The 27,205-nt window shown below is 43.6% G+C and overlaps 1 protein-coding gene across 4 annotated transcripts in view; it reads left to right on the forward strand.

Moving 5' to 3' along the window:
- ANK2 (ankyrin 2, neuronal) overlaps window positions 1-27,205 on the forward strand; it is a 193,086-nt gene that overhangs the window by 93,396 nt on the left and 72,485 nt on the right. For all 4 annotated transcript variants that reach the window (XM_017825067.1, XM_017825068.1, XM_017825069.1 and 1 more), the window contains exons 6-21: window positions 353-538; window positions 980-1,003; window positions 2,846-2,944; window positions 4,049-4,147; window positions 11,245-11,343; window positions 12,014-12,211; window positions 15,039-15,137; window positions 15,336-15,434; window positions 17,880-17,978; window positions 18,194-18,391; window positions 20,080-20,178; window positions 20,877-20,975; window positions 22,405-22,602; window positions 23,984-24,082; window positions 24,187-24,285; window positions 26,831-26,929. In XM_017825067.1, coding sequence (XP_017680556.1) covers window positions 353-538; window positions 980-1,003; window positions 2,846-2,944; window positions 4,049-4,147; window positions 11,245-11,343; window positions 12,014-12,211; window positions 15,039-15,137; window positions 15,336-15,434; window positions 17,880-17,978; window positions 18,194-18,391; window positions 20,080-20,178; window positions 20,877-20,975; window positions 22,405-22,602; window positions 23,984-24,082; window positions 24,187-24,285; window positions 26,831-26,929 — 1,893 coding nt within the window. The remainder of the gene's footprint in view (window positions 1-352; window positions 539-979; window positions 1,004-2,845; window positions 2,945-4,048; window positions 4,148-11,244; window positions 11,344-12,013; window positions 12,212-15,038; window positions 15,138-15,335; window positions 15,435-17,879; window positions 17,979-18,193; window positions 18,392-20,079; window positions 20,179-20,876; window positions 20,976-22,404; window positions 22,603-23,983; window positions 24,083-24,186; window positions 24,286-26,830; window positions 26,930-27,205) is intronic.

The following is a 27,205-nucleotide window of genomic DNA, read 5'->3' on the forward strand; positions in this document are numbered from 1 at the left end:
TATATTTTTCACATCTAGTTTGTTCAGTGCTCACTAAATTTAGCAAAAAATTGCTGAAAATATGCTTTAAAATGGGAAGCAATTGAGAGAGATGCTGTAGAACAATGCTTTGCTTGTGCTTGAGTTAAAAAAAAGACGGAAGCGGGAAAAGATGTTTGAAAGCATTTGAAACGTTTGAAAGCCTTTTGAAGCCGTTTGAAAAGGGTTAAAATGTTGTGCTGCTGATGGAGACGGAGGTGCAGAGGTGGGAAACAGCTGGCAAGGAGCGTCTCAGATACCTGCGTGCCAGCGAGTCACGGAAGCTCTGCATCCTCTGTCTTACTGAGCGCACCTTGGCTTCCTCTCCCCCCAGGACGGCTTCACTCCTCTGGCTGTGGCGCTGCAGCAGGGGCACAACCAGGCGGTGGCCATCCTGCTGGAGAACGACACCAAGGGCAAGGTGAGGCTGCCGGCCCTGCACATCGCCGCCAGGAAGGACGACACCAAGTCGGCGGCGCTGCTGCTGCAGAACGACCACAACGCCGACGTGCAGTCCAAGGTAACGCGGCGCGGCCGGACAGGTAACGGGGTGGGCGGCCCTTGGGATCCCTTCATCCCAGCTGTTAAAGGTAACTTTGGTATGGAGAGACGTGTTCCTCCACCACTACTGCCAGCAGGATGTTTAATTTTGCAGTAATTCCAACCTGCTCATTATTATTTTTTTTTTTAAACTTTTAAATCACACCTCCCATTTCTTTGGTAACCAGCTTTTTCCACGTTATTTGTAAACCAGAAGGCACTGGAATGGAGGCAGGATCGCTGCTTCCCTGTGGGTTTATTGCCCATGGGAATATGGGTTGTGTTTAAAGTTAATGCATGCTCGAATGGCTTTTCCCATAATTAACAGCATAACTCATTTCAAAAAAAAAGCAACATAGTTCTTCGTTTTGCGGCCAGTCTTTAATATTGTTCCTCTTTTTCCCAAACCACGCTGCATCAGATGATGGTGAATAGGACGACTGAGGTACCGAGATAAACAATTTTTAATTACTCTTTCTGTTACCTATGATTATTTTCTCTGCTCTGTGGCCATATTTCTTTATTATTTAGCACTGAAAGTGAGGATATGGCTCTTTCTTTAATACATGGAAATTTGGGACTTGGCAGACCTATTTTTATTCATCCTTTGTCTTAGAATTTCTTTTTATTTGTGTCACTAGTGAAGGCCACTGTTGAGAATTCACATGAGTTCAAAGAAGTCTGAAGCGAGTAATGGAGCTAAGAGGATAAAGATGCTTTTTTAGCTCAGTTTCATTAATTATGAAAATGCACTCACTTGGCATAACTAAATCAAGGTGTCTGGCTCAGCCGGAATAATAGTAAAATTAATTTTCCATCTTTTCCAATGATGAATGTAATCAAATTCCCCAAGGTAAAAGCAGGGCATCTGCTTATTTTTCCCCTTGTTCTTATTATGATCTTTTCCGTAAAGTTTTGCAAAGCTCTAAGGGATAGCACACAATCAGAATTTACCTGCAGTAAATCATACGTTTCTCACATGGCTTTTGGAAATACCAACTCTCCAAAGACTTAATCGTGGCTCTGATGGGCTCGAATTGGGATTTCTCCCTGAAAGATTATTATTGCGTTTAGGAGAAAAGAACGATTTCCAAGAATGCAGTTGGTATTTGAAAGCCTGCTTTTTGAATAATGGAGTTTTTCCTGTCAGAGGAGGGAATGAATTATGAATGGGTGCACCCATGGGAAAGCACTTCCCACTTGGTGTGTGCACACACATGAGCAGGTTGCCGGGAGGCAGCCGGTGATGCGAATTGAAGGGTGGCAGCTTTTCCTGGCATCTGACCCACCCACAGGAATGTTCCTCGCTGTGGTGAACGTGGAAGTGTTGCTGCTGAAGGAGGGCCACACGTGCCTACATTCCTTTGTTCCATGACTAGTCTAAAATGGTGGTTTGTCCACTGAAAGGAATAAAACGTGCTGTAGTGAAGAAGCAAAAAGTATTTGTCTCTTTCTGTAACTATCAGTGAGATCCAATCAAATCAGTGTAAAGCTCTTCAGGGAAACCTCAAAAGCAAGGCCCTTTCTACTTGAATTACTTATGAGGCTGAAAGCTTGTTCTGTGTCCTACTTTCTGAAAATTTAATCTTTTTATCTGTTGTTGTCAAACGATTCTGTATGTTGTAGCTGGAGCTGGTTTCGCCTTCTTGTGTTCCAAACTCAATAAGTAAATCGTTTTTGTTTCTCATTTATAGATGGCAAAGTTTCTTCAGATCCTTTGTGATCCAATTCATACATAAACTTAAATAATTATGATTCTTTCACTGTGCTACTAAGTTTCTCATGTAAACCAAATTCTTGAATTACATTTTGAATAATTACTGTTTTCAAAAAAAAAAAAATGGAAAGAAAAAAAAAGGAAAAAAAAAAAAAGGGAAATATGTTGTCCCTGTTTCTAAGAGCAGTAAAATAAGAAACCAGCAACTTTGTTGACATTTATCCAAACCCAGTAAACAGATGCAGCCCACAAGATCCATGTTGCTTCCAAATAGTAATAAGGAAACTTCCTTTATTTTCTTCAAGAATGGCTAATACATTAATATTTTCTAAGATGAAAACTACTTTCTGACCATGGATGCAAAAGACTAAGTTGGAGAATGAAAGACTGAAGTACTTCTGATAACCTTTAGTACAAAACCTGCCCTGAAAAGACTGTGCTATAATATAGGTGAACTGGGTAAAATGGACACCATACATTTGTTTGCCAGCAGGTTTAAAATCAAGCTGTAGTTGAGTTGATGGTCTTGTATAAACTGAGTTGTGTAACAAGGGCTGTTTCCCTCTGCAGAGTGGCTTTACACCTTTGCACATCGCCGCACACTATGGGAACGTCAACGTGGCCACGCTGCTGCTGAACCGAGGAGCTGCAGTCGACTTCACGGCAAGGGTACGGACTCTTTCCTTGATCTTCTCACTTGGAATGGCCTAAAAGTGGGCTGATCTTTTGTGTAACTCTTAGTCGAGGGCTGAGTTAAGAGAGGAGCAAAGTAAGGCTGAAATTCTGTTGTGGTCAAGGATGTCTTTTTTTGCAGTAATTTTTAAAGGTTGTCTCCGTGCAATGCATCAGAGAGAGGCCTTGGGAGTTGTGTAGTGACCAGAATTCCCAGCTGGAGGAAAGAGGCTCCTTTGACCAGCTCCAGAAAGCTGATACTCTCCTAATGTGTCAACTGACTTCAGCTTTTCTGTCTGTTAGACATACTCTGGAAACAGGTGTAGGATTGATTGGCTGTTCCCAGTATCCAGGATTCACTATACTACTTTAATTTGGTGTTTTCACATATAAACATAGTTTGAAACCGGTAAGCAGGGTATATTGCCCTTATATAAACTCTTTTGTGGTAAACGACTGCAGAGCTACGTACCACAGTCCTTTTGCTGTTGCATATTATGTGGTTGAAAGTACGGCATCTGGTGCCCTGGATACCTTTGGTAACCTCAGCCTGGCTCCTGGATCACACATCTGCTGTTTAATTTTGCCAGACACACTTCGAATTACTTTAGGGTTCTGCCTTCCACACTGTCTTCCTTCCATATCCAACCTGGAGTAGCTGCTGATAGAACCTCTTGCCTCACCCAGAGCGTCCTCAAGGACTCTCAGCCCTGCACAGGGCCCTGCCCCTGACACGTTTGTGTACTCTGTGTGCGTTGCAGTGATTCAGAGGCGTCAGTGTTTTGTGACTATTGACTCCTCGGGACTCCGGTGTGTGTTTTTGTGTGTCTGACCCCAGGACTGCCATGTTCGCTGCTTGGGCAGATGCGCTGCTTCGTTTATTCGAGGGCCCCAAAACAACGAAGGGAAGAGTCTTGCCTAGAAAAGGAATTACTAACTCTAGCTTGTATGGTGTGTGCCCAGCTCTGATGCTCAACTACGTTTTCGTTTCTTCTCTACGATGTGATGGTCTCATTTGTTGTGATCCGATCCCAAACTCCACCCCCATTAACACACCTCCAAAATCCATCCGGCTCATGGTTTGTTCTTTTCATGGTGTAGAATGGAATCACCCCCCTGCATGTGGCTTCCAAAAGGGGAAACACAAACATGGTGAAGCTCTTGTTGGATCGCGGAGGGCAGATCGATGCCAAAACCAGGGTGAGTCTTTCTGTTCCCTGAATATGATATTTTCCCTCCTTGGGAGTGGACTGGGATTTTTTTGCTTGCTCGCTTTTGTTTTGTTTTTTTTTTTCTTCTGTGTTTGTTTTATGTAGACTGTTTTCTATGCTATCAGACTAAAGAACAGCAGGTGTTGGTGATAGTAGGAGGCAGAAGTACTATTTCCTTTAGTCTCCTGAATAATCTGCCTGTATCATATAAGAAAAAGCTGATGAAACTGCTCTTTTTTAGGTAATAAGCCTGTTAGCCCGTCCAGTTTCATGTGACACACGTGTGATGCACAACTGTGGGGAAGCAGAGGGTTTAGATTCAGCTAAGCCTGACTCCTAAATGTCCGTGCCAGTCCCTGTGGAAAATTCTTCAGTGGGCTCAGTCCCTTTTTATTTGAGAGGCAATGCTGGGAACAGGTAACTTTCCCTGTGCCAGCAGCCACTCGCCCTTCCCCAGACAAACCATGGAGAATTAGGTGGCTCTCACTGGCTTCCTCCTCCCAACTGTGCTATTTGCAATGCCACATCATCACTCTGCTCTTTATTTATGGCTGATTTCACAGTCTTTCAGGACAAAAGAAAAACCCATCATTTTTTATGGGCAGGGTTAATTGTTTGAAATGGGATTTTGGAGTCGCCTGGGAAAACGTGGTCTTTTATTCAGACTGAACTGCACAGGGTTTGCTCTTGAGAGCTGCTGGTTTTTAAATACTTTGGCTGTAAAATTGTATTTTGAAGTAACAGAAGGTGTTTAGAATACAGAATTTAGAGCTGGACATGGGTTTTTGTTTAATAAAGTAGAAAAGTAGAGGATGTAACAGTCAGGTACCCTTGGGGTTCATTCAGCCTCTGCAGTTACTTATTAATTACATCAACCGTGTGTTGCTTCATAAGCTAAGAAGACAATCACTGTTGTTGTCTAACTCTATATGTGATTATGATTTCAATTTCTGATTATTTGTGAAATGATAGCTTTCTTGCTATTTTTTTTTTTATTATTTTTTAAAAACTACTGCTGATGGAAAAAGTTGCCTCTCATGCAGGTGTGCAGTAAATCATCCCTGGTCAAATCTTCCACAATAAGTGCCTAAAATCTCATGGTAAAGAGGCCTAAAATGGTAATAATACACTGCAGGCAGATATTGCACATGCTCCCAAGCATGTCATACAGAAACAGTCCATTTGGCCTGTGGAATGGCAGCATTGAATTCACCTATTTCCTGTTCACTATTTAGATACTTGTTTTAGACAAGTTGACAGAGGTGATTGTAAGGGATGTTTTGGATTTTAAGAGGTCAGGGTGTGTTCCCTTCCCTGCTCACCCCCAAAGGTTGATGCACAGTTGTGAATGAATCCAAAAGAACAGGATTTGCCCGATGTGGGTGGAAGGGCCTAATTTTAGAGGCTTCTCATTGTCTTGGCTCCCTGCCCTTTGTCAGCTGCTCAGAATGTCAGCACAAAGATATCCGTGAAAACCCGTAGAGGTATCCTAAAGCACCCTTATCCCAGTTCCCACAGGCTCCACAGCTTCCTCCTGCTCAGAGGCACACGGGCGACGGCGTGTGCTCCACAGTGGGGAAGATTCCAGAGCTTTGGTTTTGCTGTCCGTGTCTTTGTGCCAGCTGTTTATATTGTCTCGGTGTCTCTCTCTTCTCCCTGTGCCACGTCCACATGCCCTGTGTGCTTGGCTTTGGCCACGAATCCGTGGGGTGTTGAGGAGGCAGGTGATGTGCTGCATGTGCTTTGTACGTGGAAGGACAGACCACGGGTACTAACACGCTTGCCTTCCCTCCTGCCTTTCCACTGCTTCCCAGGAAGACCTGCATTCTTCCAGTAGGTCAGAATCCCTGGAAAACAGTGGTACTAAATATCCATTGCCAAGTTCTCAGGCTCTGTACCACATCAAAATAGGCTCTTTTTGGTTAAAAAAAGTCCTCACTGCTTTCATTCCATTTATTTTTAACTCGCTTTGTTACATCCGATGCTGCATAAATTGAGATGCAAAAACTTACTTTAATGGATTTTAGTTGAGCCTCAGCACTTCAATTTTGCAAGGTTAATCTGTGAAAGCTTTTTTATGTACGAAAATGTTCCACTGGAATGATTCATTAGGATCCCCTGTGCTGTCTAAAAATATGAATTAAAATGTATGTTCTTCAAAGGGAATAAACGATGCACGTGTCCTGCTGTTCCCTACTTAATGTGGCATGTAAAGCCCTGCTTTCTGCAGGAATTAGTACTTTTAATTTCTATACATTTCATAGTGCATTTGCTGAAGTTTTATGGTGTTTCTCATTAGAACATAAGGATGTAGAATCGCTAGGAAATCTCCTTGACACAATTACATATTTTAAAATAATATTTTACTTAATTTTTTTGGCAAGTTTTACAGTTTTTTTTCTCAACAAAGTAATAACTGTGTTTTTTAAATGTGGAATTCAATTTCTCTTTACATTTTCACTTTGGATATAATTTAAAACTCCGTTCCCCAATATATTAAGAGGATACTTTTATCTGATAGGGATAGTAATTTAATATTATATAATAATAATAATAATAATACATATTCTTATAACGATAGATAATTATTATATGACAATAAAATAACATTATAGCACATACTATATGAAATCTTGCATACATTTGTGCTACTTCCATTTACATGCAAGCCTTATCTGGGGTTTTGTTCACTAAGTAATTAATGAGCAAAATTTCTTATACTAAAATATTTCAAATTTCAAATGTTCCTCAAACCTATATTCTCTACGTGTTTACCTGAGTAAAAACTTCAGTGACATAATTTAATTTAGAGTTTTAATATTTGACCAAACTTCTGACCTGTTCAACTTCTGATGGTGGATCAGTGGAGTTGGGGGTCGGAAGGACTTGGTGTGCAGAAACTTGCTCTCTGAAAGATGGTGGAAATTTCAATTTATGATTAATTTGATGTCATGTGGTCAAAAATAACGTGGCAATTACCAATTCACACTTCGAGGTAAGGAAAACATTTACAACCTTCCTGGAAAAGGATTGTTACACGGAGAATTATTGTAAGCATTTAAAAGCTGAGCAATTCCAGCATGGCCAAAATAAGTGTATTTCTGTTAAAGAAAGAATCCTCATATAATGGCATAGTAAAAATAAGGACATGTGGGATATTGAAGTGTTCCTGACTCTTAAAAGATTTTAGGAATATTCTTTCTGAATGCAGGTTTTGCAATATCTCTATTTTTATCATCTCTCTCTATAAATTGTATAGGGAAAAGAGAGAACAAGCAAGGCTTTTTTAGGTTTTGTGTTTTTTTTATTGTACTTTTAAAATACAGTGTTTTTCACAGGCCTTTGTCACTTACTAGAATTTCCATTTTTGTGGGAGTATGCAAACACCCTTGGAAGGGGGGAGGGAACACGTTCACCTGTCTCAGCTGCTGAAGCTGCCACACATTTTGTGTTCTTGCTGTTCAGTCTTACCAGCATGGAAATTAGATTATTCTTGCTCTGGGGACTTCTGGACTCTCCTCTTGCAGGCTTTCACCCAGAATATTTACAGTTGGGGAAAAATCCTGGAATGAAATGCTCTTGGAAGGGGAAGCTTATTGTGTGGGGAAGTAACGGTGTTGTGTGCCCGGAACGTGGCAGCTGGAGCTGGAGTGGGAGTAGTCGTGGTGATGGTGGGAGAAGGCCTGGTGCACCATTTGGGTTGGAGAAGGGCCACGGGAAAGAAAGGAGGCTCAGCTGGAGCTGAAAGAAGTGGCAGGTCAGTCATGGAGATGTGCAGTATCAGTGGGAAAAGAGAGGGAAGGAAACTGTGGGCGGCAGAACTCAGATGTGTTTGGTTTGGATTGGGTTTTTTTTTGTGGGGGATGTGCTCCAGACACCCCTTAATGCTCACCCTGGGAACCTATTGAGATTTATTTGTAGTAATATCACCTTTTGTAGATCTGCATCGTGAAAAAATAGGCACAGCTCTGTTATTTCCACATGGGAGTGGTAACAGTTGGAGCAGGATCCTGGCCCTGTCTTGGCACCGTGCTCTGTTTAGAGCGATTTTTTGTTTTCCTGCAGTAAAGCTGCTGTGACATTTTCTCCTCGTCTTCACACACACACAGAGCACTAATAATTCAGTTTTTGCCGTTCCTAAAGCAATGCCAGATTATAAATATCTCATCACAATGCAGATATTTGCTATAAAAAATTCAGTGACTTCGTATAAGGTTTACGAGTGCGTAGGAAGGGGTGTTGTCCGGGTTGTCTAAGCAAGTTATGTAGATAATGACTTTTATTTAGAATTTTTTATGTTAATGCCTTATTACTCAAGCAAGTGCATGGTATGTTTTTGCTGTATTTTTAAGATTTGTACTTTGAATGGCAGACCTGGAGGAATACTTTACAGCATGTTTAATTATGCCAAGAGCTTAGAGCAGGAGGGAGACTCGCCTCGTTCATTTTTAAAGAGATGAGGTTTAGTCGTAATGAAAAAAGAACAAATTAAAAGCCCTTTATTTGTCGAGGAAAATTTAGACAATTTTGCGTGTTTGACACATGGAATACTAAAATTTTACTTCACCCTTATAAAAATAGGATCATGCAGCTGCAGTTTGGAAGAATTCTTTGATAATTTGGCCTTTGACATTCATGTCTATTAGCAGTCTATGGTCGAATGAGCACTGAATGGGAGCAACTGTCCTGTGAGGATGCTGCCCACATCATTTCCCATTAAAAAGCCCTCAGAAGCACAGCTTCTTTTTGTCACAGTCTCTCTGGTAAGCTGAAGGGAAAGCATTTGTGGAATAACCCAATAATTTATCTTCCCAGGCCCTGCAGTTAGGCGTCACGCTCGGAATTCAGAATTAATTTTGCAGGTTAAAAGATGGCCAGTGATTGATTTTCAAGGGGGGAAAAAATACCCTAAAAGTTGACTTGGTATTTTGAGAGTCATTTGAGAGGAAATTAAGATTGATGGACTTCCATGGCTTCCATACATAGGGGATTGTAGTGCCATTTCTATTGGCGACGTTGCAGAGTGGGAGAGAGGAAAGTACCTGGGGACCAGCAGAAGGCCAGGTGCAGAATCTCACTGGGGAGATGAAAAGCTAAATATTGGACTTCTCAAAACACACAGTTGATTTCTTGTCTCTGGACGTGACAGCCTTTGTGTTTATGGGATATCCATTGTCTGTGCTTCGGAGTCTCCGTCCCTTTGACTCGGCGTTGCGTGTCCTGTCAAATGATGTGCTGGATGTTATGGCTACTGGGTGCTCTTGAATTAGCAAAGCAATGATTTAAAAAGTGCTTATGCAGAATCCTGCCATCCCCTTCAGAGCACTGAAGCTCATTGCAAACAGATAATGGCACAGGCAGGATTGATTTGGTCCGCTGGTGTGTCTCGTGATGTTGGCTCATGTCAGCTTGTCCTTGGTGTATCCTGCACTAATTCTTCTACTGCAACAGCTCTCTCCTTGCCATTTCCCTCACCCTTGAAGAAAGCACAGAAGCAAAAGTAGAATTTTAAGTCTTAAATATACAATAATCTTAAAATACACGTGCTGTTTTCCCCAGGGCAGGGAAGAGGGTTCTGTGGGAAGTCTGCAAAGAAGCTGTGCCAGGATAGTGTAGGATAGGTAACAAATTTTTGTCTCTGCTTTTAAAGGGAATTGTAGATAAGAACAGAGGAGAAATCATGTTTTTTAATGATTTAGTTCTTTTTGGTTTATTTAGACTTTCTTGCAGAGTGGATGTGTTTCTTAGCTTGTATTTTTCTTCTTTTTCTCTCTCTGGGGATTTGTCCTGCTTTTTTCAAGGATTCACACAATTCTGCTTTTCTTTTGCTGTTTTATTAAATAGAATAACATCAAAGCCACCATGCAGATAAGGAAAGTGAACCTCCCACATTGATTAAAAATGCAGAGCACAAGAGGCCAGAAACTGGAAAGAAATAACTTCTAGAGAAGTGCTTTTGGGATATATTCTCACCTTAGTAATGCCAATGGGAATTACCTGTACGATCCCTCTGGCAGTGAGATGATAATATACCTCAGTTGTGCATATAAAGACTTGGTTTAGGGGACTCTGAAGTTTCAGTGAATAAAATACCAATTAAGCCAGTTACACCCAATTCTTTACCCCAACCCCACCTGCCAAGTGCTGAAAGCTGTGAATTCTGGTTTTGGGTTTGATGTTGCATCTCTTGGAATTCACTGTGAAGCTTCCATGGGATTTAGGCATGCCTGTGAGATAGTGAGCACCGAGACACACATCACCCCTGTCACATATCTCTGAAAAGCCTCTGGAAAAAGGAGATAAGTAAGGGAGAAAAATTTTTCTTACCTCATATTTACTCTGGTTTTTTTGCATGAAGTCCAAACTGCAGCAAAAGTACCCAGAATTCATTCTTCCATTAGAGTATTTCATCAACACATCTTTGGCTACTGCTGCTGTCATCATTAACCAAAGCAAGTCTTTTGGTACAGGATGGTTTTCTGCAATGGAAAAAAGGATTGTGGAGTTGGTGGTCTCACAGTAATTTTAGAAAAGAATTGTCAGCTCTTTGTTCACCCCTCATTCTCAGAAATGAAAATTTTAGTTTTGTTTGTTTATCTTTTTTTTCCCTCAGTTTTAAAATCTTCTTTCTCCTTTTGCCTGTTTAAAAACAGAAGAAAATTCTAGAGCAGATTTTCTAGCGTGAACATTTCCCGTTTCATCCCTCCATCAAAGGCAATCCAAAGGACAAGGGGTTGATTAATGGAGCATCCTTGGCCCAGCAGGCGTTATCCAGGGAGGCAATGCAGAGGAGAGGGAGGGGAGGAGGCAGGGCGAGCTCATGTTATCCTCTTTGATAAAAGATGTCAACACACAAGGCTTTCAACACTCTAAGGCTTCTCTCCAACAGTAGCCTTAGAGTGTCCTTCACTGGTGCAAGGAAGAACAGAGTTGGAACTTCATGTTTTGGAACCAGCTTCAGTTAGGACTTGAAAAAGGAGCTTTTCCACACTTGTACGGGGCTGCATTCCTGGTAGGGTCTTCCCCAGGGTGGAAGGACAGGCAGTTTAGGATTTGCTCATTGGTTTTCCCTCCTTTTGCTTTAAGGATGGACTCACCCCGCTGCACTGTGCTGCAAGGAGTGGACATGACCAGGTTGTGGAGCTGCTCCTGGAGCGAGGTGCCCCTCTGCTCGCAAGGACCAAGGTGTGTGTGCGTGTCCTGTTAGACCTGGTGAACACCTCTGCGTGTCTTACTGGAATATGTGAGCACCTCTGTGTAACTTCCCACAGGATTTTCAGTGTCACTGAAAGGACAAGGAAGGAGACAGGAACATTTCTGCCCTCCCAAAGGAAATGTGTTAATGGGTAGAATGATCCAAAATAAGGTTTTTTACATAATTAGGGACTATCCTTTCCAAATATATGAGAAGTATGCACTTGTTTGCCCTGCTCTGTAATACCAGACTAAACACATGATATGGAGTGTGACTGCCAGCACTTCAGTTGTACTGCTTCCTGAGCCTTAGGACACACAGGTGGGAGAGCTGGATTGGTCACTCCTAAGAGGTGATTCCTGCTACGTGTTTTCTGATCCTTTATATGAGATAACGAGAACCTGTCACTTGCAGCTTCTCCCAGTTGTTTTTATTTCAGACTTGGAAAATCATTTCAGTGTGTTCTTACTCATTTCTGGAAAACACAGATTAATGCACTTCCTACAGATTCTGTCCCTTTGATCAAACTAATGAGAGTAAGACACCTGTATAACAGCAAACCCCACTGAACAGCTCCTCACGACAACGAATAACTTTTCTAATGTGTGCCGTGATCTAAGCGAGAGTTACTTAGAAGTTTGCTGTTTTCCTTTGCCACAGAATGGACTGTCTCCCCTGCACATGGCAGCCCAGGGGGACCACGTGGAGTGTGTCAAACACCTGCTGCAGCACAAGGCCCCCGTGGACGACGTGACGCTGGATTACCTGACCGCCCTCCACGTGGCCGCGCACTGCGGCCACTACCGTGTCACCAAACTCCTCCTGGACAAGAGAGCCAACCCCAACGCCCGTGCCCTGGTAAACATGTCCCTCCTGTGCCGTGGAACAAAGCTGGGCAGGGCAGGGGAGTAGCTCTTCTCACCAGCAAGGCCAAGTGAGAAGGCTGTCAACAAACTCCACAGCCTTAAATAGGTGTAGTAGCAACAGGGGTGTCACAGCTGCTGGTGTGTCATGGAGCACATCCCATGGCAAGTGGCTGTAGTGGCAGGTCTGGAAGCTCTGCAGAGTTCCTAAAGTCAGAGCTAGTTTTGGCTGATGGTGATGTATGCGTTGGTATTTTACTGATTTAATTCTTCAGTTGTCCATACTGTGTGATACGATACACAGCTAATTTCTAAGCTTTCAACCGAAGCAGTAAGTTAATTGGCATAGAGAAAAATGTGTTGAAAAGGTAATATTTCTGCATTTATCAAATTATGACATTCCCCTCTATTAGGTGCCCTTTTTCTTTCTTTTCAAAACCAGTTCTGATGCTTACAGGAACCCAGGTATGATTCCTCTCACTCAGTGTTCAAACCATCACCCATAATGGAGACAAAAACATCACATTTGGCTCCTGGAACATTTCAAGAGTCTTTAATCTATCCAAAGCCAGATGAGGTTCCAGTTTTCTCTAATAGGAACTGATAGCTGGATGGGAGTTAAAGTAGCAATATATTACACTCTGTGGTGGAAATGAAGAGTCTGTGAACGCTTGAGGTGGTTCAGCATGGCCAGAAGTCTGCCATTGCCTGCCCTAGTCAGGGCCCCCACAGAACTTCCCCCTCAGGCTGCCTGGATGCCTTCCCCCAGCTTCTTGCCCCCAGTAGGACCCAGTGTTTTCCTGTGTAGACTGTCTCCCGATCCCTTACTTCCTTGGAACTGACTTTATTGACACCATTTTCTTTTGCCCTCTCATTTTTCTTGGTCTTTCCATACCCACAAATCCTGTAACCCCTCTTGCTTCCCCTTGTGCTTTCCTTGTGTTGTCTTTCTCAGTGTGGTGTTCACTTGGCTGATCTTTTTTGATGCTGTTTTCATCCTTTTTGTTTTCTTGCTAGTCTCCTGCTTATCTCTAGCTGTACTTTCCTCAGCTACCCACACATACACTTTATATGCTACCCCCCAAATCTTTTTCCTTCCATGACTAGAAATATACCTTCCCTCCCCCTCCCTCCCTCCCTGGGAAACATCTGATATGAAAGGAGAACACCCTTGGGCTCCTGCCTCTCTGCTCTCTTCACACCAAACTGTTTTTTCCCCCCTCTCTCGTTTCCTCTCCCATCAGGGACTTGTTGCCTCTGGCTTGTTTATCGCGTTTAATACATTAAATGAAGCTCATAATTTCTGTTACTGATACATTTTTTTTTCTCTCTTCTCCCCCATCAAACTGTTCCTGACTTAAATAGAAGCAGCGAAATTAAATCAACTCAGTCAGTAAAATTCAGTGCAAATATGGAAAGTTCTGAAACAGTAAAACTCCCTGTGAAATATATAGAGAGATGATGTGTGGGAGGTAAAATATCAGATGGTTTTGATTCCTTCCTTAGAAATTGGAGAAGCAGTAATAATATTCAGCAGAGTCCTGCGATGGAATAAATACTACAAATAATTAATTTTCAGCTAGATTTAAAAGAAATAATGGTTAATGTTTGCAAAATGCTTTGGGGATACAAGCACTATGTGTGTTCTTAGCACCTTCAAATCAACTAGTAATTAACATTTCCCTTAACAGAAGCTGCCTGTAGAATAATCTGTCACGTGCCTCTTCCCATGAGCTAAAATTTCCCTGCTAGGGCCTGGTTACTGCTGGTTGATTGTTTAGCAATGCTGATGCTCTTAATTAGAAAATACAGCAATTTTTCAACATTATCTAGAAAAACGTTACCTGTGCTTTTCACTAAAATGTTCACATATGGTGAGTCGTGTGTTTGCTTAGCTTTAGGCACACACTTAACCTGCATGAACTGTAAGAGTTCATCACCACACCGTGGCTGAAGGAGTGGCTCTTTATTTAAGACACCTCAAACAATGCACACACACCCTCTCAGACGTGAATATTATGCCTTAGATTGATGCATAAATATAACAATTAATACACGCAGATGCTTTGATTACATGTAAATTGACTAAGTAAGGTGGAATGTGGAAGAAGTGGTCTGTTGTCTCTCAGTTTAAATGTCTTTAAAGTGAAAGAGAGTAGGTTTAGATTAGATGTTAGGAAAAAAAAAAATCTTCCCTGTGAAGATGGTGAGGCCCTGGCACAGGTTGCCCAGAGAAGCTGTGGCTGCCTCATCCCTGGAAGTGTGCAAGGCCAGGTTGGATGGAGCTTGGAGCAACCTGGGCTAGTGGGAGGTGTCCCTGCCCGTGGTTGGAACAGGATGAACTTTAAAGTCCCTTCCAACCCAAACCATTTGGGGATTCTGTGATTCTCCTAGAGAGGTATAGAAAATGCTTCATAAAGGCACTAATTCCAAAGTAATCACTATAATTTGTTAATATTTCCCTTTCGGTAGGCACTCTTGGGAAGCACTGTAAGCCCTCCTTAACGGACACATGTGTTCTCCCTGGGGAACCACATGCAGAGACATGTGCACACATACACTTGGAAGTCAGGATGGGCGTATCTGTGTCTGGTTTTGGAGTTGGAAGCTCACTTGGTCTCCACTGCTCTGAGAAGAGCACAGCAGCACTGCTTTGTTCTGCCTCAGACACTGGGAGATGTCTGTAATTCATCTGTAACCTGTCGTGCTTAGAGAGCAGTCGCTTCTGGTACTCTAACCCTTCTGCTCCCGGCGTGCCGGCGCGGAGCTGTGTGGGAAGTGTAGCTGCATGTTTCCGACTAACATGACTGTCTTTCGCACAGAATGGTTTTACTCCACTGCACATTGCCTGCAAGAAAAATCGCATCAAAGTCATGGAACTCCTGGTGAAATATGGGGCTTCAATCCAGGCTATAACAGAGGTAGAAAAAATGTTTCATGTCCTGAAGAAACATTTCATCTCTCTCGCCCTTTTTGTTTCTTTTTTTGGTTTTGGGTGTTGTTTTTTTTTTTGCCTCTCTCTCTCTCCTGTCACGCCTCACTTGTATTTTATTTAAACAAAGAAGCCCCTTCCCTATGCCCGTGCAGGGGAGTAAAACTGCTCTTGCTTTGTTTCGCAGTCGGGCCTCACACCAATACACGTGGCTGCATTTATGGGCCACTTGAACATAGTCCTCCTTCTGCTGCAGAACGGAGCCTCTCCCGATGTCACTAACATTGTGAGTATGGCTTTGACTAGAATCATCCATCTAGTACCTCCAGACAGTCTCTGGCCTGTCATGGAGCTCAACCAAAGGTCACATTTTAATGATATTTTAGGACTTCGTTGCATTTTAGGAGAAATGAATCTCTTGGTGCAGAGGGGGAAATGGTGACTGTATGTGGTATTATAAGCCATCTGTGGTTTCATGTGTTCTCCAGCAGTGCTTGAGTAGGTAAAGTTTTCCTTAGAAACGGACAAAGCTCACCAAAACATCCAAAACGGATTATAGGCCAAATCCCACAAAGCCTGTGTTTCCATTCTGAAGGGTGAAAATTGACTCCAAATGGCTGTAATTTCTGCCTGAGTAGCTTCACTGGCTGCCATGAAATTGTGTCATTTCTGTCACTGAAAGGGCACAAAAATGCTTAAAACCTAACAAATGAAGAAAAACTAGAACTGTGAAAAATCAAGATGTTCCTCTTGGAAGGAAAGTCCATGAAGTGGTGATTAAATCTAGAAAATGTGACCTTTGGGAGGTAACACAAAACGCAGAACCTGACTTACCATAGAAATAAGTATTTGTATATCAACAGCTTTGTTACCAAGCAGAATAACAATAAAAAGAACGTTATAGTTTTCTGAGCTGTATTTCATAGGTATTTTACTGTTTGAATTTGTCAGTTTAAACAAATATTCAACTCAGGACCATTAGTACTTTGAGAGCAACCTTTTACCAGTAAATAAGGTTTTATAGGTAAATATTCCCAACAACAAAAGCTGGACTCATTAGTTTTTCTCAGAAGAACCTGATATGGGATGCAGTAAAAGTGTTGAGCACACAGAGTTGTTTATGTGACTCATTAGAACAGAGTTGTCATACTTTTTTATAGAAGCAGTCTTTTATATAATAACTTTATTGATGGTATGAAAGCCAACAAGAAATGCTTGTGGAAGCAATTAAAAGTATTGTGTTACTGGTCATTTGTGTGCAAAGTTTAACACTTTACAATTTCTGCTGTGCAGGTGTCTTGGCTTTCACTTGGTAAGCTGGGGATCCCTGTTGAATTACTGTTTCCAAAAACTAAATTGCTTTGCTAATTCAAACTCAAAAGGGTCCTTGTAGAAATTTGATCTTTAGAGTGTGTGAAATGTAAACCTTATTCACATTTTAAACAGCTCGTTCTTCAGGTAGTAAAGTTTATGCAGATGAAATTATTAAGATTTATAGCCAAGGCTGTGGGATTTTGTTTGCTGCCTACTTACTAATCACAGCTGTGTTAATTTATATTAAATACAATGTTAATTTAAAAATGACAAATCAACTCCTGGTGAAGAGGGTTTGCTGTAATTAGAAGTTCATAAGAGCAGGCAAGCTCAGGCTGCTTCTTTCCCTACATCTAGACCAAGGACAAGAAGACATGATTCCCATTCTGATGTAAAAGATCTTGACCAGAGTGTTCGTTTTGGCAGTTGCAGTTTAATTGATAGTCGAGGGGCTAAAGGCCTTACAACAGGATATTCTCCAGCTCGAGTGTAAGAAAAATGAGCAATTAACACAAAGAAAGGATCAACCTGCTGTGTTCTCATGACATGACAGATAAAAACTGAGCTCCTGGTTGTGGAACTGTCCCAGTACCTGATGTACCAGATGCTGACAAGCTGCACAAGGACTGTTTTGGTCCAGTTTAGGACACTGCACTCAAAGAACAGTGCAAAATTAAGCTAGAAGTGCCATCGCCAAGGAATACTCATTTTCGGTGTTCCTTTGCAAACCTGTGAAAAAGAATGCTTTGAATGTTCCTGACCTGAAATTCCTTATCACCCAGTCAGCTTTACAAAATTTCATATTCTCCTTCAAATTCTGTGGGCTACAAAAGGCTTGAGACAAGATTGATTCCCTAGCCAGGAGACAGAGCCTTGCTGCTGAGCACAGATTTTACACATTTCGTGTGCTGGCTCGCTTGTGTTCAGCCATTGCAAGGCCTTTTAATGCTGCCAGCTCCACACACAGCGAGCAGGAAAGGACCATCTGGAAAAATAGCCCCTTCCATTGTGAGGCTCATGTGCCTTGCAATCCCTCGAGAGGGAAAGGCTTGGTGTACTCTTATCTCCTGTGCAGCACGCAAGCTGATGCGCTGCTACACAGAAAGCTGAGGAACACATGTGACCAGGGCAAATCTATGTGGCAGAATTTTCACTGAGCCAGGAGGTTTGTTTTGACCCTCTGTAGTCGAGATGATGTTTGTCTGGTATCTCCCAGCTTGCAATCCAAAGCATACCCAGGCCCAGCGACATGTATTCACACCCCATCCTGAGCTGCCCATGCTGGGGCTGAAGCCAGAGTCTCAGCTGGCAGGAAGGCAGGTCTCTGCACGAGTTGTCACGGGTGGGAGTTGCACTGTCAGAGCTCTGTTTCTTCGTGGGGGATTAGGACACTGAAATGCTTTTGCTTTTTCTGCAGCGTGGAGAGACTGCGCTGCACATGGCGGCACGTGCCGGGCAGGTGGAAGTAGTGCGCTGCCTCCTGAGGAACGGGGCCCTGGTTGATGCCCGAGCCAGGGTAGGTGTTCTGCTTACAGTGGTTTCTCTGGCAGAAGCAGAGGAGTTCAGGCAGTCACTCGTCACCACCCTCTCCTCTGTTACTGTCGTTTTTTGCGTTATCCCTTCCTATGACTCCGCAAGACAAATGCACAGATGAGTGTGTGGGCATCAGCCAGGACATGGCGTCCGGGGCGGTTCTACCTGCGCTAATTATCCCCTTGATTTGAGTTGTAGGAAGAACAGACCCCGCTGCACATCGCCTCTCGCCTGGGTAAGACGGAGATCGTGCAGCTGCTGCTGCAGCACATGGCCCACCCCGACGCCGCCACCACCAACGGGTACACGCCCCTGCACATCTCCGCCAGGGAGGGCCAGGTCGACGTCGCCTCCGTGCTCCTCGAGGCAGGCGCCTCCCACTCCATGTCCACCAAAGTAAGGCAAAACATTCCGTGTCTGTGTCTTTTTCACGCTGAGAAACTGGATGAGTTTGAGTGTTGTGCTTTGTTCTTAATCAACAGCCATCCGATAGACTGGAGTAATGTATCACGCTAATCAAATTTTCAGCTTGTTTTGCTGCGCTCTAAAATTGGGTTTGGTTCCCACTGAAGCAAAACGCAGATCTTGGTAAGCGCGCGGTCCCAACAGGTTTGAAAATGCCCTTGTTTTTCTCTTTCCTGTTGTCCTCCGGGTAGGGATTTTTTGGACAAAAATTTCAAACAGGAGAAGTGAACGGCAGTGACACGTTTTTTATGAACAGGCCTCCTTATTCTTCAGTACCATGTTTACTTAACTAGTAAAATAATTCTGCTCTGTTTCTTTAGTTCTCCCAAAACATCCAGGTCAGCATCTGTCTAGTTGCATTCAATGCTGAATCTATTTTCGGTGGTTCTATAAATGAGATGTCTTGTGACACAACAGGCCATTTTGTCTGGGGTTATAAAAGACTCTGCAGAATCGTTGTTGGGTTTTTTAGCCAAAAATGTTTACCAATATCTTCCTAAGAGATCGATGAACACATAAGAGAACAGATAGCTGCGAAAAGAATTGTATACCAAGATAGCTTTTCCAAATTTAAAGCATGTGATAATGAGAATCACGTAATTCTCACTATTTATTGAAGTACCCTTGGTTTTGCAGCTGGAACTTAAAACATGTTTTTGAACAACAGGGTGTCTTCCAGGGTTTAGAAGACTAAACCAGCAATTTTCATATTATGGTCCACAGATCACTGGGAATGCTTGCTGTTCTCCTTTTATCCAGCTGTTAGATCACATTAGAATGGCTAAAAATACACTAAATACTTTCCTAATTTCCCATATTGCTTGATGGCAATTAGTATTGCAGGAACATTCTATAATTATGAATAGGAGAAGATGCAGCCCACTAGATAATATCTCTACAGACCTGTGATTCATGAACTGTGAAAACATTTGAGATTTCCCAATATAAACGCTTTTTGAGGTGAGATTAATGGAGCTAAATGACAACGATAATAAACATTAAACATCACTTTTGTGCCAGGCAAATAGGTCATCATAGCTTCCCAAAATTCCTGTCGGGCAGCAGTGCAGGCTGCCACCTACTGTCATACATCCATGAGTTTTCCCTATCAGATTTCAAATTAAAAGAGGCAAAGAACAGAGTTTTTTTTAGCTGGAGAACTTGGTGACTGTATAGATACATGAGTCCAAATACAAATCATTTTTCAACAAACCCTAATGGAGGAATGTGAAGTTTGGAGCTTTTCTCCCTGAATTTAGTCAGTGTTTCATTGTTACTGGCAACAACTGATACAGGAAATATTTCTAAAGCTTGTCATCATGAAACAGAAGAGGTGCAGCTGGTTTGGGGTGTACATTTGAAGTAGTGCCTTCTTTGCCCCCACGCAGTGTGTGTATCAGATGAAACGTCTGCCAGCCTGACAGCAGAAAGAATAATAAAAGGGAAGGTATTTTCTTGTGTTTCTTTTGAGATATGCTGCTCTTTCTAGGTCTGGCTATCGATTCTGAGAGCAGGAATATAGGTTGAAGAATAAGTGCTTAGTACATAGTTCTTAAAAGTGAGATGTCAGCGTGACCTTTGACGCAAACATCTGCGTTTTATCTCCCGGAATTTTTCAGAAGGGATTCACACCGTTGCACGTGGCAGCCAAATACGGGAGCCTGGAAGTGGCAAAGCTCCTGCTGCAGCGTCGTGCCTGTCCCGATTCCGCTGGCAAGGTACTGGTGGGAAAGAAAAGGAGCCGACAGCGCGCCGGGTTATTCCTCCTTAGGTGCGCAGCAGGCACACCAAGGAGACTGGGGCTGCTTTGGCGCGGCGGGCTGGCGTTCCCCCAGGGTGGTAGGTTTGGCTCCACGGGGCACACTGTTTCCGTGGCTCATGGAAGTGCCGGTTCCATCAAGCTGCCCAAAGCGGATAAAACACAGGGGCAAAATTTCCCTCACGGAGCGGGGGCGACGGAAGCCTGCGCCTGCCGCCCTGGTGCAAATTTCCCTCACGGGGTGGGGGTGATAGAAGCCTGTGCCTGCCGCCCTGGTGCAAATTTCCCTCACGGGGTGGGGGTNGGTGCAAATTTCCCTCACGGGGTGGGGGTGATAGAAGCCTGTGCCTGCCGCCCTGGTGCAAATTTCCCTCACGGGGTGGGGGTGATAGAAGCCTGCGCCTGCCGCCCTGGTGCAAATTTCCCTCACAGGGTGGGGGCAACGGAAGCCTGAGCCTGCCGCCCTGGTTCGCCCGCTCCACGGCTTCTCCCTGCTAACGCGCCGGGCTGCCTTGCCCTCCATCCCGATTCCCCTTTTTCCCCCCCTCCCGTCCCGATCCCAATCCCGATCCCCCCCGTCCCCTCAGCGCCTAACGCCCCCCGTAACGCCCCCTGGCGGCCGCGCCGCCGCCGCTAACGCCGTAACCGCCGTTGCAGAACGGGCTCACGCCGCTGCACGTGGCCGCGCACTACGACAACCAGAAGGTGGCGCTGCTGCTGCTGGAGAAGGGCGCGTCGCCTCACGCCACCGCCAAGGTGAGCACGCCCGCACCGGCACCCGTGAGGGGAGCCCTGGGGGGACCCAGCCCTGCCGCGCCTTTGGGCACAGCCGGAAAGTCACTTCATCATCATCATCATCGTCATGGCTAGGCTTCGGAAACGATGATTTGAGAAGGACTCTACCCACACTTGCTGGCTAAAAAAGGCCAATGTGAGATGGACAAGTCCGGTTGCAAAAGGCGCAGAGGAATGTCTCCTCAGGCGGTATTGGCAAGACACGGCTCTTTCTGCGTTGTCTTTTCTCCTCAAGAGTGATCTTGCGTGTGTTCTCAAAAGAAGCAGCAGCGTTATGAATAGCGTGTCTCTGTGTCTCCCGATGGGAGGCCAGAGTAGACCAGTGATGATGATCAGCATGGCCAAAGCTGATTATGATGATGATGATGGTATATTCTGACCACAAACCCAGAGAACTCACTCCAGGCTTAGGAGAGGTGCCATAGTATCATCGTGTAGGTGAGGGGGCACTGAGGGGACCCATCCTCGCCACAACTTTATTCCCAGCTGGAAGGCACTTCACTGTTGTGCAGTATTAGCAATGACTTTAGCAACGTATATTCTGACCACATACACTGGGAATCCACTCCAGGATTTGGAGCAGAGTCCGTGTCATGGTATTGCTGTGTAGACGAGGGGACCCTGAGGGGACCCACCACAGCATTATTCGCAGCTGGAAGTCGCTTCACTGTTGTGCAATATTAGCAACGATGTTAGAAATGTGTGTTCTGACACAGGACATTCATTCACAGGGTTAGGAGTGGGGTGTCCTGGTATCACTTGTGTAGGTGAGAGGACCCTGAGGGAGCCCTCAGAGGACTCTGCCCCAGCACAGCTTTAGTCAAATTGCCCCCATGGTGTGTTATAAATCAATTAGGAGGTTGTCTTTTTGCCAGGAAATGCCGTTCTGCTGTGCTTAAATGGTTAATTTGATTGCAGAAACATTCTTTCCCTTTGCTGTTTCCAGCCAGTGACTGACACACACATCAAAATTCCATATGCAAACACATCTCTACCCACGTGCTCTGAAAAAGCATAATGCGATGGAGAGTGTGCACCCATCAGTCGTTATGGGGGATGTCACTCATCAGTCAGAAGTGATTATTTGCAACATAGGTTATACAAAATGTAGGTGTCAAACTCAGGATAATTTGAAGGTATCGGTGGAACGGTCCTGCCCACCCTGGCGAGGGCTGGCTTTGTTCTAGTTTAGGCAGCGAAAATAACAGATGGACAAAGCAGCACAACAGCAGGGCTATGTGGGACATGTCTGGCCTTGAAAATGTAATGAACTCTCCTCTCTAGTAATGAGGGTAACATAAAATAATCCTGCTTTATGGTGCCTGACTTCTTAGGCTTACATGGCTGTTGTGTTAACTTTATTCTCCTTTTGTTTCCTGGCTGGTGTTAGAACGGATACACCCCTCTGCATATTGCTGCCAAGAAAAATCAGATGCAGATAGCCACCACTCTGTTGAACTACGGGGCTGAGACCAACATTCTGACCAAGCAGGGAGTCACCCCGCTTCATTTGGCCTCCCAAGAAGGTCACGCTGACATGGCGACCTTGCTTTTGGAGAAAGGATCCAACATCCATGTGGCAACAAAGGTAACTCACAACCAGAGGCAAAGTACCGTGGGTGGGAATATCTGGTAAGATGCTAAGTGCAGTGCAGGAAAGATGATACACTGTCAGGAATCCTCTCTGTTGGTGAGTCTGTAGGAGTGACAACAGGTGGGTGAACAGTAAAAATGAGGAGAGGGTGTCTAGGACTGGAAAATAACTGACCAGTTAACTTGTGTCATGTAATTAATAGCTCTGGTGGGTAATGTACAGAAGGAGCTGTGGCTGTTTGCTGTGCCCAGAGGAAACGGGTGTAACACCTGGCTCAGGTGGAAAGGCAGACCAAGAGAATATTGTTTCTGAGCATTCAGGAACACAGGGCTGCAGTATTTTTGCTGTGCTGCATCCTTGCCATCTCTCAAGTGTTTTGCATGTGCTCCTGCAGTTCTACATGAGATGAAGAGGAATGTAAAATTCTGGAGTTTATGGGTCCATGGGCAGATTTATCAACATGCATCAAAACCTGAGAGCTGTGGTCTGACCAGCAAAGTCTTTTTTCCTCCTGTGTTTATCCTTCAGGTTTTTTTTCCTAGGGAAGAAATGGACAGTGTCTGGCAAATAACAGGACAACATTATTACTGGAATTGAGACTGAGAAAAATCCTAAGTGGGACCTTTCAATTTTATTTTTTTTTTATAATTGTACCTTACAGCTTTTTCATAGAAAACAAGTTCCTCAAAAAAAACCCCGTTATTGTAGATCTTCATAGGTCACTGGATTTATCCAGGGATATATGTAAATCTTACTTACTTAAGATGAAAAGCCTGCAGCTTTTGCTCATACAGATCAAAATAGAAGGCTCTCCTTGTCTGGAATTAATGTGTTCTGCTAAGAGGAACAAGGTGATTTTCATTTCTTATACAAAATTCGTTCGGTGACTTGTTCACGTGAAAGTGCTGTGTGAGTGATCACAGTGAGCTTTCAGTTAGAGGCTGCATCCTTTCCCTTGGCATCTCTGAATGGGATCTATTTCTGGAATTAAGGTCTTCATTCTGACTCGTGCCTGCAGTTGTCAAGGTTCCCTTTGCTGTCTGAGGAGTGGGAAGCACAGTGAATGTGCTTCCCTAATTTATTAATGGGCTCCTCAGCTTCCCAAATGACATTATTGTAGAAAACCCGAGCGTGAGCATTGGTGCCTGAAAGTTTTCCTCTATGGTTATGGAGATGTAATTGCTTTGGAGCTGGAACAGGAGCAACATCAGCTCCACTTTGTTTAAAAACACCACCCCTACTCAGAAGCTATAGTTAGGATCTGTTCATGTTTTAAAGATGAGAAAATGGGAAAGCCTGGATTTTGTTCCTCATGTAAAATAGGGTTTTATTTTTATTTCTATTTATTTATTCATTTTGTATATCCCACCTCCAGGCTGGACTGACGTCCTTACACCTTGCAGCTCAAGAGGATAAAGTGAATGTAGCTGAAATACTCACCAAACATGGTGCAAACCAGGATGCTCAGACAAAGGTAAATCAGGGAGTGGCTGCTGTCTCCAGCACAAAGGATGCTACCCTTGTCCAAGGAATGTTCCACTGAGCTTGCAGTTTTACTTCTTTGTTCTCTTCTTGTAGCTTGGTTACACACCTTTAATTGTGGCCTGTCACTATGGAAACATCAAAATGGTGAATTTTCTCCTCAAGCACGGAGCAAATGTCAATGCTAAAACAAAGGTAAAGAGTTTCTCATTACTTTGGTTTTGCTCCTTGTTATGAACGTGGTAACCCATCATCTGAGGACATGCCACAGGTGCCTTTTCACTTGGAAGCTATAACCATGGCACGGGAGGTGTCAACGTATCTGTGACTGTAGTGGGATGACTTCCCCCTGCTCCATCTCACTGTGTGGTGTTCAAGAAAGCAAAGTCAGATAACTCTATGGGTGTATGAAAAAATGACTTGGGAGAATCCATTTCATTGGGTTTTTTTTCTTTTTCCTGTTACTTGCAAGCTAACAAATGCAAGTTTGTTTCTGATCTCATTTACACATGCTTTACACCAGTGTGCTGTCAAACCAGTAAGGAACAATTCAGGCACTTGGAGGGTGATGCCAGGTTCTCTCCAGTCTGCTGGGGGAAGAGTGGGAAAAATTCCTGCTGTTCAAGGCGTGGGTGGTATGACTCTGGGAGAGGAAGCAGCTGTGGTGAGGAAATGTGGTTTCCTGAAGGAGGGTTTGGGGATTTTTGAGGGGAATCTGGATATGCTGGTACTGACCAGTTATGCTGAAATGGGCCTGACTGCAAAGTTTGAACAAAGCTCAGTGCCTTCAGCACTTTCTCCTTGGATAAACAGGTGGGCACACCTGAATGGGATGCATTTTGTAGCAAGAATTGTGCATCTCCTGAGAATATACAGAGAGGTTCTGGTGATGCCAACCGTGTGTGGCATCCCAGGTATCATCCCATCACCCTTAGCAGAAAAAGAAGGCTAACTCAGGAGCTGTGGGGCTGCAGCTTTGTTAGAGCTGGCTACCAGCTTCGGGCTGGATGTCTTGGGATTGACAGGAAGCAGCCCATTGATAGTATTTTTAAGATCCCACCAAAATCACTGGCTTGTACTCTGCTGGTCCCTCTGCCCAGCTCCTGTGTCCCCAGCTGTGACCTATGGGATGGACTTATTTCTCAAAGTAGCACTTCATCACTGTGGTCACAGCTCAGTGTGGTGAGAATAAGCCAAATAATAAAGATTCTGGCTCATCCCTCATGGGATCACCCAAAATCAATGGGCAAAACCCAGGTATTTCAAAAGGACAGGCAACACCACTAGAAAAACAGCTGATGAGAATTAATAAAACAGACACTAGAAGGATCCAAACTATAGCTGCCAAGACATTCAGCTGAGGTATTTGGAGGCTAGCTCAAGGGACAGACAAACTTGCATCTTTAGTATTAGGTCTCTCTCTATTTTTAAGGGGCCACTGGGGCAGATTCTGATTCCATTTACCCAGGTATTTCACTTATTTATAATAATTTCATTAAAGTCAGCAAGTTTGTGTGAGGCAGCGCTTCTCCAAAATCTCACACCTGGGGACCAATAAAAATACTGGCAGTCTGTCAGCTGGCAGTGTGGACTCAGTTTAAAGAGCAAATCCGTCCTGGCTGCATTCAGGATAGACATGTTAAAGACTAAGTAACCTTTGTTACAGCTTGAGCTTTAACTAGGGAAAGCCTAGGTGAAGCTTTGTGAAAAATAGTGGGGCTGAATTCCAGTTTTGAAGGACTGCCCTAATACTGAAGTAAAGACAGTGAATTTACTTTGCACTAGAACCTACAGTAAATAAATCCTCCTTCGGATTCCTAGCAGCCCATGCACTCACAGTAAGAACTGTAACAGTTCTGAACTCTCACTGTTTAATTGGCAGTGAAAAGCATTACTTGCATTTGTTGGTTTGCAACAGAGATACCTCTCAGAGCCTGCCCCCAGGCTTTATGTAAGTGTACAGTGAGATCAACTTGGTGTTTTCTTCCAGTTTCTTCTCTGCCTGCTTTGAAAGCCAATTGCAACTAATTTTTTAAATGAATTGCCTGACTGGACTTTCACAATACCGTCTCGGATCAGCCAGCTGCAGCACACTTGGGCTGTGTTACTGTCTTGTGTGACATTAGAACGAACCACTGGAGCAGAGAAGTGTATGGACTTAAGAGTGTTTATTAATACAGGCACTGTCTACGTGGGCTTTTTTAAGTGTAGTTACAGCTTGGTCCAACCTTTTGAAGGCAAAGCTAAAGTTGATTGACATTTTTAATACGTATATATTGTTAGCCATTTAAAAAGCAAATAGGCTCTAACCACTTCTGGTAAAATTGATGCATTTTTTTAATTGGTTCAGATATTTTAAAGGCATATCTTGGGGCTTCTGTTGAAAACTAAGATGTGAGAGCAAGTTGAATGTTCTCTGCCTCAGCTATGATTCTCTGCCCTTAACTTGCCACTTTAACTTTGTTCTTCCTCACTGTTCCTCCCTCTGATTTAGGAAATGAGGGAGAAATGTCTTTGTGAGGTAAAGATGATTTCTGAATAAAAATATTATATTCCTTTATATTTTCATTAATCTGGGGAAGGAAAACTATTGTTACTGAACGTTTGTCATCTTTGGGTCAATCGATGGCATAATTTATGTTTGAAATGTCTCAAAAGGAGCAGAAGGAAGCACAGTGAAGTTTCTAATCTAATTACTGGTGCTTGTTGTTCTCTGTTTGTTTGGTTTGCTTGTCAACAGAACGGGTACACCCCTCTTCACCAAGCTGCTCAGCAAGGTCACACTCACATCATCAATGTCCTGCTCCAGCACGGGGCCAAGCCCAACGCCATCACCACGGTAAGTCCGTGACCTGCCAGTGGCAACTTATTCCCTGGACAGTTCTTTTCTTTCCTTTCTTAAGGCTTGAGAGCAAGTTGTTGTTCTGGGGAAAGTGTTCCTCATACAGCTGGTTGTCAGATGTGTAAATGTCGCTTCCTCTGCTTTTCCTTATCCTCTTAAGGTAGTTCAGATCTGGTCTAACTGTGCACTAAGCTAAACGTGAGGGGGAGAAACGCATTTCTGAGCTGCAGGGTCGGGCTGGCCACAGCTGGCTGTGCTGGCCTTGTTCAGTTT

This window comes from Lepidothrix coronata, unplaced genomic scaffold (genome assembly GCF_001604755.1).
Source record: "Lepidothrix coronata isolate B3197 unplaced genomic scaffold, Lepidothrix_coronata-1.0 Scaffold116, whole genome shotgun sequence".
Taxonomy (NCBI): Eukaryota; Metazoa; Chordata; class Aves; order Passeriformes; family Pipridae; genus Lepidothrix; species Lepidothrix coronata.